General features: G+C 37.8%; 1 protein-coding gene across 1 annotated transcript in view; it reads right to left on the bottom strand.

The window, feature by feature from the left end:
• cos (kinesin-like protein costa) overlaps positions 1–14,800 on the bottom strand; it is an 85,732-nt gene that overhangs the window by 43,953 nt on the left and 26,979 nt on the right. Inside the window, exons 10-11 of the mRNA XM_069838403.1 lie at positions 7,040–7,203; positions 154–420 (exon numbers count right to left, since the gene is read on the bottom strand). Coding sequence (XP_069694504.1) covers positions 154–420; positions 7,040–7,203 — 431 coding nt within the window. The remainder of the gene's footprint in view (positions 1–153; positions 421–7,039; positions 7,204–14,800) is intronic.

The raw sequence follows: 14,800 nt of genomic DNA, 5'->3' as shown, positions 1-14,800 counted from the left end.
TTGCTGCCCGCGCACGACGTCAATGTCAGAAAAATGCGCTTGCTTTGACATCACTGCATTAAGCCATGAAACTGATATTTATGAAATTTGTGAACTGTACCAGGCATAAATAAAAACATGCTTTTGCATGGAAATCCTGTCTTTAGTGATTACCTTTATCTGAATCGTATATTGCAACTCCTCGATCCTCTTGTGTGCACCCTCCAAGTCGATCAACACTTGGCGAATCTGGCTTTGCCTAGCTTCAGTTCCCGCTGACAACATCTGAAGCTCCTTATACGGGCCTGGAGACCTTGGGATGATTAGAGGGGCTTCAGCTGCATCCTTCAAGGCAGAAGCACAATCTTCTAAGTCTCCAGCGCTCCCATTTACCTCTATGCCAATGTTGCCATCCACTTGACAAGACGCTTCCATTACAGACTGTAAGAATAAAATTACCACGCATCTAATTAATGACTTTTGAACAACAGATGCTATTCAGTGTCACTGAAATAATGTCGTAATAACAGAATTAAGCAATGAAAAAGTCAGGGGAAACTGGAGTACTTGAGTAAACCTCTCCATCAACCAGTTCATTAATCAACATTTGTTAAAAAATTATCACAAAATTTAGTGATTTTCGTATTGTTGTACACTTCATAGTGATTAATTTCAAAATAATAATAATAATAATAATAATAATAATAATAATAATACTAATAATAATAATAATATTATTATTCCCAAGAAACTACTTCGATTAATTAAAATGTGTCTCAGCGAAACATACAGCAGAGTCCGTATAGGTCAGTTTCTATCTGATGCTTTTCCAATTCACTGTGGGCTAAAGCAGGGAGATGCACTATCACCTTTACTTTTTAACTTCGCTCTAGAATATGCCATTAGGAAAGTTCAGGATAACAGGCAGGGTTTGGAATTGAACGGGTTACATCAGCTTCTTGTCTATGCGGATGACGTGAATATGTTAGGAGAAAATACACAAACGATTAGGGAAAACACGGAAATTTTACTTGAAGCAAGTAAAGCGATCGGTTTTGAAGTAAATCCCGAAAAGACGAAGTATATGATTATGCCTCGTGACCAGAATATTGTAAGAAATGGAAATATAAAAATTGGAGATTTATCCTTCGAAGAGGTGGAAAAATTCAAATATCTTGGAGCAACAGTAACAAATATAAATGACACTCGGGAGGAAATTAAACACAGAATAAATATGGGAAATGCCTGTTATTATTCGGTTCAGAAGCTCTTATCATCCAGTCTGCTGTCCAAAAATCTGAAAGTTAGAATTTATAAAACAGTTATATTACCGGTTGTTCTGTATGGTTGTGAAACTTGGACTCTCACTCTGAGAGAGGAACATAGGTTAAGGGTGTTTGAGAATAAGGTGCTTAGGAAAATATTTGGGGCTAAGCGGGATGAAGTTACAGGAGAATGGAGAAAGTTACACAACACAGAACTGCACGCATTGTATTCTTCACCTGACATAATTAGGAACATTAATCCAGACATTTGAGATGGGCAGGGCATGTAGCACGTATGGGCGAATCCAGAAATGCATATAGAGTGTTAGTTGGGAGACCGGAGGGAAAAAGACCTTTAGGGAGGCCGAGACGTAGATGGGAGGAAAATATTAAAATGGATTTGAGGGAAGTGGGGTATGATGATAGACTGGATTAATCTTGCACAGGATAGGGACCGCTGGCGGGCTTATGTGAGGGCGGCAATGAAACTTCGGGTTCCTTAAAAGCCATTTGTAAGTAAGTAAGTAAATAATAATAATAATAATAATAATAATAATAATAATAATAATAATAATAATAATAATAATAACCAGAAACTATTCGCAAGATTTTTCTAATTGAGTGTGAAAGTGGTGTTGATTGAATTATGGCAGCAGACAATCTTATGCTTAACTCTTTGCTTATAGGTGGAGATGTTCCTCCTGGGCTATACACTGGGAATGACATTACGCGTAGTGAGACCTGCTGCCTACGGGACAGAGGATTTCATGTGCTCTTATCCTGATTGGAATGAAGGCAACTGGCCTCAAGTTTATCTCATTGCAGAGGATGACCGACATTATAACGTGCTGGTTAACTGGAATGTGACAATATCTTAAATAGTAACAAGAAATCGTCGATATGTGATTGTGAAACGTATCTCCCAAGGTTTGACCTACAAATGCACTGCTGGAAACACAGTTCCTCAAGAGCCTGAATTTCATTATGTCTTTTAATTTGCCACTTATCATGTATATGTTATATAAATACAACGGCAGCCAGTAACCAATACCATTGGCTAATTAGCGACATAACGTGTCATGTCTTAGTGCAACTAAAATTTACATCATATATCATATTGATCTGTGAGTATTAAACATTGGGAGATAAAAATCTTGCTCTGTATGTAAAAATGTATTACTGAAATAGATTTAGTTGCATAGAGTTTGTGAACAACTGGAGGTTCCTCTGCTGCTCCTGAAGCAATATGCTGCCGTGCTGTGGTCGTGGCAGGATTTCCTAATCAAACAATTGGATTAAAATTGTTGGCATCTGCATGTGTTTGAATATGAGAAGGCGGTAGTCTCAGTCACAGTATTTATTTTTATGGCCATATTAAGATCAAAAAGTAGAAAGTATGTCTTGAAGCACTTTTGCATTATGTCCAGTATTTTATGTAGATTTGTAGAATTTCTTTTCAGCTGAGAACAGTGAGTTGTGTATAGACTCGTGTTAGGGTGACCGCACATTAACGCTATATCACAGTTGTCGTGTGAATGAATTCCAGAACAATGTTCTAGTCTTTCCTGTTTTGTACAAGTTTTATTTTGTAATGGCACATTTATGTTCGGAATCTTTTCTGTTGCTCTTTGTTCATTTACGTAACGTTATGATGATGATGATGATGATGATGATGATGATGATGATGACATCAATACACTTGTATACAGTACATTGTCAAAATCTTGAACTTAAAAATATTTAAAATTAATAGATTGAAATTATATCCGAAATTAGGCTTCCAGGTTATAATGTCCATAACAAAATGTCCGCAAGTACAAAAGGTCCACAAGAAAATGTCCACAAACTAAATAGTCCAACATTTAAAGTCCTACATACAATTTGTCCATGGAGTAAAAAAGCCCAACATGTATGTGGTCTACCATATTATAAAGCCCATTACACGAGAAGGTCCATCAAACGAAATCAATTTCAGCTTTTGACAGTGCATGGAGTCATTTAAGGTTTTTTTATATCCTTTAGTATATTGTCTAACTGCAAATAAGATTGAAAATACTTACCGCACTACATGTAATGAGATAAAAAATTATTCAGCACATTTAAATCTCATTTACAATCCTACCTATACACAACGTATGATTTTTAAATCGCCAATATGAATGCTTGTCGACTTGCATTCCATTAGGCAGCAGTGAGTGGGTGTCTTTTCCATTTCAGTCAAGCAATATGGAGAAATGTTGTGAACAGGAGTCTGAGGGCACAATATTAGGGTACTGAGAACCCTGAAGTAAGAAACCAAATACAGGAAATTATGGAATTGCCGTTTATTCCGCTAAATGACTTGCAATTTGTTTGGGATTTATTAAATGAAAGATTTGTGGACTATATCTTGGACTTAGCATATTACACTGAAATTACATGTATTACTGGTCATCCGGCAAGAGGGCGAAGGCGAGCAGTTCCCCATAGATTTTCTCCTGAGACATGGAACGTCTATGAATTAGTAATTAATGGCGGACAGCACACGAATAATCTGGTTGAAGGATTCCACTCTCAATTCCACCGACTTGTGGTGGCACATCACATTTCGCGATTCATTAGCCATTTGCAACAACAGAATCAGAAACAGAACATTTAGTAACCCAGGTCCTTGGTGGCATACAAATATTAAGCGGCTAGTAAATAAACGGTAGCCTATATCAATAATCAAACGAGAATTTTCAACATTGTCGGTAATTACCAAGATTACGAAGATAGGAATGAAATTTTTCGATATTTTAGAGCGATATCATACCATTTGAAATTACATAGTGACCCTCAAGATGAACAATAGATGTAAAAAAAGGTAAAGGTATCCCCGTAACATGCCATGGGCACTTGGGGGGCATGGAGGTAGAGCCCCATGCTTTCCATGACCTCGGCACTAGAATGAGGTGGTGTGGTCAGCACCACGCTCTGACTGCCTTTTACCCCCGGGAAAGACCTGGTACTCAATTTTATAGGAGGCTGAGTGAACCTTGGGGCCGTTCTGAAAGTTTGGCAACGAGAAAAAATCCTGTCACCACCTGGGATCGAACCCCGGACCTTTCAGTCCGTAGCCAGCTGCTCTACCAACTGAGCTACCCAGCCGCTGAACAATAGATGTATCTTTTGTAAAAGGTAAAGGTAAAGGTATCCCCGTAACATGCCATGAAGACACTTGGGGGGCATGGAGGTAGAGCCCCATGCTTTCCATGACCTCGGCACTAGAATGAGGTGGTGTGGTCGGCACCACGCTCTGACCGCCTTTTACCCCCGGGAAAGACCCGGTACTCAATTTTATAGGAGGCTGAGTGAACCTCAGGGCCGTTCTGAAAGTTTAGCAACGAGAAAAAATCCTGTCACCACCTGGGATCGAACACCAGACCTTCCAGTCCGTAGCCAGCTGCTCTACCAACTGAGCTACGAAATGACAATAAATTTTTCGGCACATTCGTTGCAGTTTTCCTTGCTGGACATTTTAGCGAAATGGACGAATTTATTTGTGGAAATTTTAAAACGTAGGACATTTTTAAGAAGAGGACTTGCTGACAGTGAACCTTTTCAAGTAAGGACATGTTTATGGCATGGACGAATTTTCTATATGGACATTTCTAAACGTTGGACATTTTCATAGAGAGAACCTATTGCAAAGTGGACCACATCTCACTTAACCGTTAAAATACAGGGTCCTTAGTAGCATACTGAGTGAACCGTAAGTAATGTCATTAATTTCTGGGGATTATTCTTCGAGATATTTCAAACAAAAAAGTTGAATACAATTTAGTTTGTTTTTGCTCCCTTTCTCAGATAAAAACTGTTTTATGTGAATCATTTCACAGCTTGCTTTGGGAAAGCCATTGATTTAATTCCAAATGTGCTCAGTCAATTTAAGTGAGAAGTTATTATGATGACTATTACACTTTTACTACGTCACACTACTTTTGACCAATAAAACGGTAAGAAAGGACGTCTTTCAACTAACCATGGCTGCTTATCGCACAATTTTATCGCGTCCCTAGCACTTGTTTAATTTTATTGCGTCCCTAGCATTTGTTTATTTTTATCACGACCCTAGCATTTGTTTCTTTGTTTCCCAACATTTCAAACTGCATTGGTCTGGACATCAAAAAACAGAAAATTACAAACCACTCCAGTCGATGCACAGCACTTTCAAATATGAATCGCATTGGCATTCAAGAACAAGAATTAATAAAGATCACTGGTCATATATGAAAAGCACCATTCGGAAATCCTGAATAAGTTGAGGGATACACCATGTACATCAACGAGTTCCACTTCTTTTACGCACACGTCCAATATAACATCAACTGAACCACCAACCACTAAAACATTCAAATTTGAAAATTGTACTTTCAATAATGGTTTCTTTTAAAATTATTCATGTTTATTTTTTATTTCATCATCGTTAATTAAAACGTTTCTTGTTTATTTCATCATCCCTAATCAAAACTTTTCTAACACTTGTTTATATTATTTAGGTTATGTTTGTTATAGCTTCTGCTATATGATATTATGGATAGTCACGTATCAGAGATTGTTTAATACTAAGATTTATTGAAAATCATCTGTCAAGTGACGTTGATTACTGGGATCCGGATGATTGAAGTGGAATGCAAATGTTTTAATAAAAATGAAACTGAATCAACAAAGTCTTCTTGACTAGTAACCATCCACAGAGTTCAATGAAGATTCCATAGTTGGCACACCTGATAACATCACATAATCATAACACACCACTGCCATTTAGCATGCATCTAGCGTAATATCACAGTCTAGTATATACAGTCGTGAAGCTCAATACGTAGTAAATATGCAAACATTAGATAGTTGCTCACCACTAGGATCACTAATATCGCCTCATTACAAGCAATGCAAAATAGTACTGTCACAGTCTATTGTTTCTAGCACCCTCAAAACTCAAGCTTCGTGACTGTATATAGTAGACTGTGGTAATATTCGTAATGTTGAGATGCGGTTGAGATGGTACAATAATACATTTGAATATGGTTGTATTTTCGTAAGTCAATTAATATTTTATTGTATTGGAGTACTTCGTTACTTCTAATCTTTATATACTTTCTTCTAATCATGTAATAGTCAATTAAATCCCACTCGAGTTTTGATTTTCTCTAGATAAATCAAAACCTCTAGTGAGATTACTGTTGATAAATTATTAAAACAATTTCAGTTTTGTCCCTTAAATGTGGAGAAATTTGATATAAACAAATGTAAATTTTCGTTCTGGAAAGGGGATTTTACAATGCTACATTTGTTCAGATCAAACTGTATGGTTTACTGTTGGAACTCGTTCTGAAACTCGCTTGAAAAACTGCAGGAAAAATTGTAAATACAGTCAACTCTGGATATAGTGAACTTGGTTTTTGTGAACATTCGGCTATAGTGAACCTAAATCATTGGTCCCGACCCATATGCATTAAACAGTACATTAATATATCTGTTTATAGTGAACCTACATTTCAGTTATAGTGAACCTAAAAGCTAGAACTTTCAAGAAAATGCTGTAATTTTAAAATGGCCAAAATGGTAATTTAAGAAAACCTTTTCTTGTCTAAACTTCCAAGAATATGTTTAAAACAAAATTTCAAACCTGCTACTCTGTAAGTGATTGAAAGACAAAGAAAGGATTTGTTCACCTTCCTGGACAGCTTGAAACATGCTTGAGAGAATAGTGTACCCAAAGTGTATGATTTCTTGTTAATCACTACATCCATTTTATTCCATCTCTTACTCACCTCTTCCTTCAGAGGTGGACCTAATCCTGCACGATTCAGAGCTAAGGTAAGGTCAGGCAAATCTGCTCCTGGATGGATGCTTTTTCTTCTGCCTCCCAACGATTTCCGTCTTGCAAATGTTGCTCCTCCTGAAGAAGGACGGTAATCTGCAGGTGTTTCATCACCTAGAAATCGAGAATTATCATTGCAAAATACAGTTCAAGCACTGAAAAGGTGACACCAAACTGTTTCGACATTATACTCAATATCTTTACCAGAATTTACAAGTTATGCCTGAGTTCTGATACTATTTTCTAATCTGTCAAGTAGTGAAATAAAAAACAGGAATGAAATCTTATCTCCATAATTTATATGAACTTGAAACGTTTCAAAAACTCAGCATATAATTTTATAAACAGTTTAAAGTAAGATGTCCCACGCCGTGGCATCATGGCCTAAGGCATCCTGCCTAGGACGCACATTATGGAATGCGCGCTGGTTCGAGTCCTCATGGGGGAAGAAATTTTCTCATGAAATTTCGGCCAGTGTATGGGACCGGTGCTCACCCAGCATCGTGGTGCACTTGGGAAGCTACAATAGGTAGTGAAATCCGGTTGTGAATGCCACCTATAATGGCTGGGGGGATCATCATGCTAACCACATGATACCTCCATTCTGGTTGGATGATCGTCCACCTCTGCTTCGGCATGTGGGCGTGAGGCCAGCAGCTGGCTGGTCGGTCTAGGCCCTTCACGGGCTGTAGCACCACGGATTTTTTTTATATAGTAAGATGCCCCAAGTGGTGATGGGATTTTTCTTGTTGCCAAACTTCCAGAATGGCCCAGAGGTTCACTCAGCCTCCTATAAAATTGAGTACCGTGTCTTTCCCGGGGGTAAAAGGCGGTCAGAGCGTGGTGCCGACCACACCATCTCATTCTAGTGCCGAGGTCATGGAAAGCATGAGGCTCTACCTCCATGCCCCCCAAGTGCCTTCATGGCATGTGATGGGGATACCTTTACCTTTACCTATATAGTAAGATGCGAAAATTACAGAGGAATAGAATTAATAGATATATCATATCAATGGTGTTGAACCGCAACTTTCTATGTCAAAAAATTCAGTTTTACAGGAGAGCAAAAAAATATTTCAATTTCTTGATAACGAACAAATATCTGACATAAGAAGATATGTAAATTTCTTCTTGTAAAGTTTGTATCCAAGCCTTGACTTCATATGTGTTTACAGAAGATTTGGGAAGACAGCTTTGATAGAAATAAAGTATAATCTTATTTTGTTAATTTCTTTTGACATAAGAGGTTGCTATTCAAGACCATTGATATAAGATTTTAACCAAGACACTATTTAGTATACTAATGTCTTTTTTCAACAGGCACACCAAAGAGCATCAAGCAGGACTTGTGCAAGGAAAATCAGCAGTTGATCAAATATTTATAATTAAACAATTGAGGGCTTTGCCAGAAGAAAGGCAGATAGACCTATACACCCTTCTTCGGGAAAACAGTTTAAAATGTAGTGAATAATTCGCTAATTATAGTAGGAAAATTTTGTTTTGATTGTACTGTATATACCTGCAGGACAGGACTGCGTGTGTGTATAACATTTTATTCAGGTGCATTTTAAAATCTTAGATTGCATGTATCTCAATTCGCCATATTGATGTATACGCCCTTTTTCCGGCAAACCCCTCAATTGTTGTTTAGTCAACTGTCCGAAGAAAGGTCTGAACCTCACAAGTAATACCAAAAAGGCACCACCTATGAGGCAACTAGGCCAGGAGATAATGGGGTAGAGTTGCCAGTTCCTTTCACCCTCCATTGCATACATTGTCGACTAGCTACATATTACACTAATCAGACTTCAAATGTATACAAAAAGTTCTTCTTTCTCTGACACATATCGTCAAGTGAGTTGTAATGCCTGATAATAGATGTATGTATCAGCCAGAACCTCAATCAAAGGTAAATTAAACAATTATTATCAAAATATTGAGAATTCAAGAAAGACACACCACTTACTTATTTGTGGATTTTTCAAAAGCCTACGATATTATCAGATCACAAATTTGGAAAAGCATGGGAGAATGTAGACAGGAGAAAAAGTTATTATATTGACGAAATTCTGTACTGAGGCTCAAAATGCACAGTCGTAACAGCTGATGAATTAACAGAAAAATTTAATGTAAACAGTGGCGTGAGGCAGGCAGTGGGGTAGCGTCAATGTAAGCTAGAAAGCTCAGCTTCCCCAGTTAATAATTCCATAATAAACTGCAGTTTATGAACAAAATTATTTATTAATTTTAATACAATTTATATGTACGCCTTAAATGTTGTGATGCGGCAGCTCAGTATGATTTGTGATGCAGCAGTAAACATGAAGCCTGCACACATCAGCTTCCAATCCCCTCCACAGACTCGTTTCTTTGACACATTCTTCTGTGTAACGCACCCCACAGATTTTCCATCCCTTTCTAACTAAACTATCCTGGTCGCAAGGCTCGCAAGAAGCTAGCTTCAGCATTGGAAAGAAATTAGCTTCCGAGTTATCCCTTTCGTGAGTTGTGTTCAGTTGAAGTGTTAGTGTGCACTGTGGCTGATATAATAAATAATGAGTGAAATAACAGTTCCTGACACTAATTTATGTAGTCAAAAATAATCTTCTGATAAAGATTTTAACGTTGATTTTTTACTTGGTTATTTAACGATGCTGTATCAACTACGAGGTTATTTAGCGTCGATGGGACTGGTGATAGCAAGATGGTATTTGGCGAGATGAGGCCGAGGATTCGCCATAGATTACCTGACATTTGCCTTACGTTTGGGGAAAATCTCGGAAGAAACCCTACCATGTAATCAGCCCAAGCGGGAAACGAACGCAACTCCAGATCGGCAGGCAAGCGCCTTAGCCGACAGAGCTACATCGGTGGCTTTTAATGTTGATTGATGTAATTTTACTAACACTCTATCTATTGACCGGTAATATTGTGGTCTTTCTAAATACTGTATGACAGGGAGTGAGCTAATGTTAAATTATACGTACTCTATGTGTCTATTAGAAATATGTGTAAACAATGAAATCATATTTTACTACCATTTGAGGTGATGCCTTATTGGTGTTACTTTCTGAAGTTCCAATCAAATCTTCGGACTGCTGACTTGACATCGACTACTATTTATTTTAAGACTACATTTTTGCAATACTTTTCCTCATACATGAAAGACAACTTGAGTTAGCTTCCCCTGCTCAAAATTCATGCTACGCCACTGGAGGCAGGGGGATGGATTATCCCCACTAAGGGTATTATTCAACCCGGTTCTGGAAAACAGTTCTCACGACAAAGAACTTGAACTGGATAACAAAAAAATACATTGACGACAGTGTTATTAGAAAACACCAAAGAAGAAATCAGTGTTCTGACAGAAGTTTTAATGCAAGAAGCAAGTAAAGTCAGCCTCTCCATAAACATGGAAGAAATAAAATACATTTAAGTGTCAAGAAACCACCAAAACAATAGAACACTAAACTGGGAATATAGTAGAAAAGTTTTCCGGGCTATGAGGCCGTGGTCTGTTGGTTGTGAGACCAAACGTTTCGTTCACTGCTGCGGTGAACATCTTCAGTGGTGTCTATTGCTGGTGCGGCTGGTTCTACTGCGCGTGCCGATTACAGTCTGCGCTGGCTGCATCGTTGTATATATAGTGCGGGAGGGGGGGGCTTGCTGTTGTCGCCTCGGTCCGCGCTCGAATGTGCTTCGCGGGCGGGTTTGCTGTCTTCTACGTGCTTCGCATCCGAGGTTGTGTTGTTTAATTGTGCTACGCGGGCAGGTTTGATGTTAGTTTTCCTTAATGCCGGATACCAGGCCTTGTTAACCTTGAGGCCTTCTTCTTTTTGATTGAAATTGTTCTTATGTTTATATATTTCAATCGCCTCTCGGTGTAGCCTCGCGTAGAAATGTGGTATGTCGCTGAGTGTATCGGTGTCTTCGAACCTAATTTTATGTTCGCCTTCCAGATAAGCATGTTCAGCTACAGCCGACTTAATCTACGTAGCCAAGGCGGCAGTTTCTTCTATGTTCGGAGATCCGAGTCTTGAAGCTCCGCTGCGTCGTCCCTATGTAAACTGCTCCACATGAACACGGGATCCTGTAGACCCCCGTAGAAGACAATCTGTCGCGTTTGTCCTTGGCTGAGCGTAGGCTGTTGCGTATCTGCTTGGTGGGCAGGAAGATAGTGTCCACCTTGTGCCGGTTGAGGATCTTGCTTACCCGGTCCGTAACTTGCTTGTAATAGGGCAAGAACACCGTGCCTCTCTACGTATGGTCTTGGCCTGACTCCGGTGTCGTCTTCTTCCTTGGTTTCAAGGCCCTTTTTAACTCTGTCCTGGCGTAGCCATTAGCGGTTAGGGCTGATTGTAGGTGGTCGATTTCTTGGTCTATATGTTGGGGGTCAGAAACCCGTATGGCTCGGTCAAAGAGGGTTTTAATCATTGCACGCTTCTGCCAGGGATGATGATTGGAATAGCCCGGAAAACTTTTCTACTATTGACGCCGGCCGTGAAAGCCTACACTCCAATACTAAACTGGGAAATTTAGAATTTCAGAAGGTCCAAGAACGTAAATAATTAGGTTATACAATATCAGCTGAGAAACTGATGGTGTGGAAATAAAACGAAGATTGACAAGTGAAATGAGTGTTTCTTTGTACTCAAGTCCATTCTCTCATAAATTCTATCAGTTTGGAATGAAAATATGTATATGACTTCACTTGTTAACTTGAACTAAGCTTAAAAATACCTTAGTTGACTAGTTTTGGCTTGGGAGCCATCTTCAGAACTGCATGGTCCTTACATCTCAATGAAAATCAACTAAGGTATTTTTAAACTCAGTTCAAGTTAACACGTGAAAGTCATATATATATATATATATATATATATATATATATTTATTCCTAAGATATATAGTGTAAAAGTTGTGTACCGGTAATCAAGATGTAAAATTCTATCAGTAGTTACGAAGGTTAGATGCTACAAGACGATCATACAGCCATTCCTACTTTGAGGAGTGGAAACATGGACCATTACAAAACAGGCTGAACATAAATTAATATAAGTAATTGATTAACTAGCGGACTTACTTGTGTTAATTATGTAAGTCTGTGCGGCTTACAGCTGTTTCGGTGCTTCATCACACCATCCTCAGAGCCTACTAGATCCCGGTGTCATCTCGAACTTCTCTGCCTGTTGTGTGGGTGCGTTTGATTGTTGAAAGATGTTGAAAAGTGGAGTCAAATAGTGTGTGTGTACTGAAATTGATCTGTGTGTTGAGAATTTGATCAGGGTGTGTTTTAGTGTGTTTGTATATTTCATATTGTTCTAGTGTGTTGAGTTTTTGGTTCTTGGGTTGTATGTATAGGATTTCCATGTCCGCATTTATGTTATTGTATGCATGGTTAGCATTGGTTATGTCATCGGCGTATGTAGATGTATTGTGTCCTCTGGTTATTGCTTTAATGTGTTCTTTGTAGCATGTTTGGAATGATCTGCCTGTCTGTCCAATGTAGAACTTGTCGCAATTATTACATTAAAGCAATAACCAGAGGACACAATACATCTACATATGCCGATCACATAACCAATGCTAACCATACATACAATAACATAAATGCGGATATGGAAATCCTACACATACAACCCAAGAACCAAAAACTCAACACACTAGAACAATATGAAATATACAAACACACTAAAACACACCCTGATCAAATTCTCAACACACAGATCAATTTCAGTACACATACACTATTTGACTCCACTTTTCAACACTTTTCACCAATCAAACGCACCCACACAACAGGCAGTGAAGTTCGAGATGACGCCAGGATCTAGTAGGCTCTGAGGATGGTGTGATGAAGCACCAAAACAGCTATAAGCCGCACAGACTTACATAATTAACACGAGTAAGTCTGCTAGTTAATCAATTACTTATATTCAAGTGTTAAAAGTAGTGTACGCAAGATTCAAAATGGATAAATTAATAGTTTTGGAAAATATAGTGCTGCGAAAAATGTTTGCTCCAATAAATGAAAACAAAATTTGATCAAGAAAAAAAACAGAGAAATGAGATCCTTCTTTTCTGAACCAGACATAATAGCAACAGTCAGAAATAAAAGACTCTGTTGGCTAGGACACATGTGGAGAAGAGAAGACAGTTCCCTATTAAAAATAGCTAGTAGACATAGACCACAAGAAAGACCGAAACTTAGATGGAGGAATCAAGTTCTCTTTGACTAAATCATACAGGCAGGAACAGAGAGTCCACAGGATATAGTAGAATGGAAGAAGCTTGTGAATGAGGCCAAAAATCGTCAGTTTGAAGCACCATAGAAGTAAGCATAGTGCCACCACAGTCTACTATATACAGTCACGAAGCTTGGGATGATTTTTTGCCAACAAGTTGCATTTCTCGCAATAGTTGCTAGCCGCTTGGAGCGCTGTGAGTACGAGGAACAATAGACTGTGTCACTGCCATCATGATCTAATACAGGCCGTAAGGCAGACCATGTGACTCGCTTAACCCGATCACGAAGGGCTGCGTTTCAACCATATAAATTAGTTGGAATGCATAAAGAGTAACATATATTTCTCTAAAATGTAGTGTAACTGCATTAATAAAATTTAAAACAATGATTAGGGGACACTTCAGACATAATTCCTTGTGAGTTAAGGTGTAATATTATTTTTGGTGTGAAAATTACGTTGTTCGTATGCGTAATACCTGCCTTTATTTCGATTAAATATTGCGAAATTCTTATACATTCATTTATGCACAATTCAATAATTTTCAGTTGCACCCCACGAATATTTAGATATGTTGAAATTATAGGTTATGGTTACTGTACCAGTTGCCCCTTTCTGTCTAATTTTAGTGGTCTCCAATGCCCCGTCACTACATATGTATGTTATGTCATATGGATATTATAAGTAATGTTTAGTATATTTAACTTATATTCCTATATTCGCAATTATACATTATAATTAAGCATAATGTCATGTATGACACCCGTCACATTCTATTTGTCTGTATTTTAAAACTACAATTGAGTACTGAATTATTGTATTTATCTACTACCTAAGAGACGAAGTAACACAATCGTACGTACACTAATTTCATAACAGTGGTATGGTAAATTTTGTGTCTACAATTAGGGAAGGTAAATGTGCTAAATTAAAATCACAATATAAATTCGTTTTTATTGAACCTCAAAATAGCTTCCATTCTAAACTTGAAATGTTGACGCGAACAGATTATGTTAACATGTAAAATTCTCTTCACATTAAAATAACACAGTTTTGTAATTATTTCTGCAACATATTATGCAACAAGAAGTAAACGGAACTTATGGACAAATTACACTAAATAAAGCTTAGCAATGATAAGCAATAAAGTTATAATATAATATTTCACTGAGCTCCATACACTGAAATAGAAAACCCAAACAAACATTACGGCCTGGTCTAGATCGAAAAAGCATTGACTGTGCCGCATTTCCCATTTTTGTGAAAAGCTATGTAAACTGTGAAATGTTCGTTATTGGTTGTAATAACTGTAAATGGCTAAAATACAATAATTTGAATAATAATATGGGAAAGGAGACGTTTGTAGTACTATAAATTGTAAGAAAAATAGGTTAGAGTTATCCTTCTTCTGAAAGATCCAGGAAGGTGAGTTTATAAAATATAATATATATTTTATGAAAATAATATAT

This window comes from Periplaneta americana, chromosome 10 (assembly GCF_040183065.1).
Source record: "Periplaneta americana isolate PAMFEO1 chromosome 10, P.americana_PAMFEO1_priV1, whole genome shotgun sequence".
Lineage (NCBI taxonomy): Eukaryota > Metazoa > Arthropoda > Insecta > Blattodea > Blattidae > Periplaneta > Periplaneta americana.
This window is presented reverse-complemented; position numbering and strand designations above follow the sequence as displayed.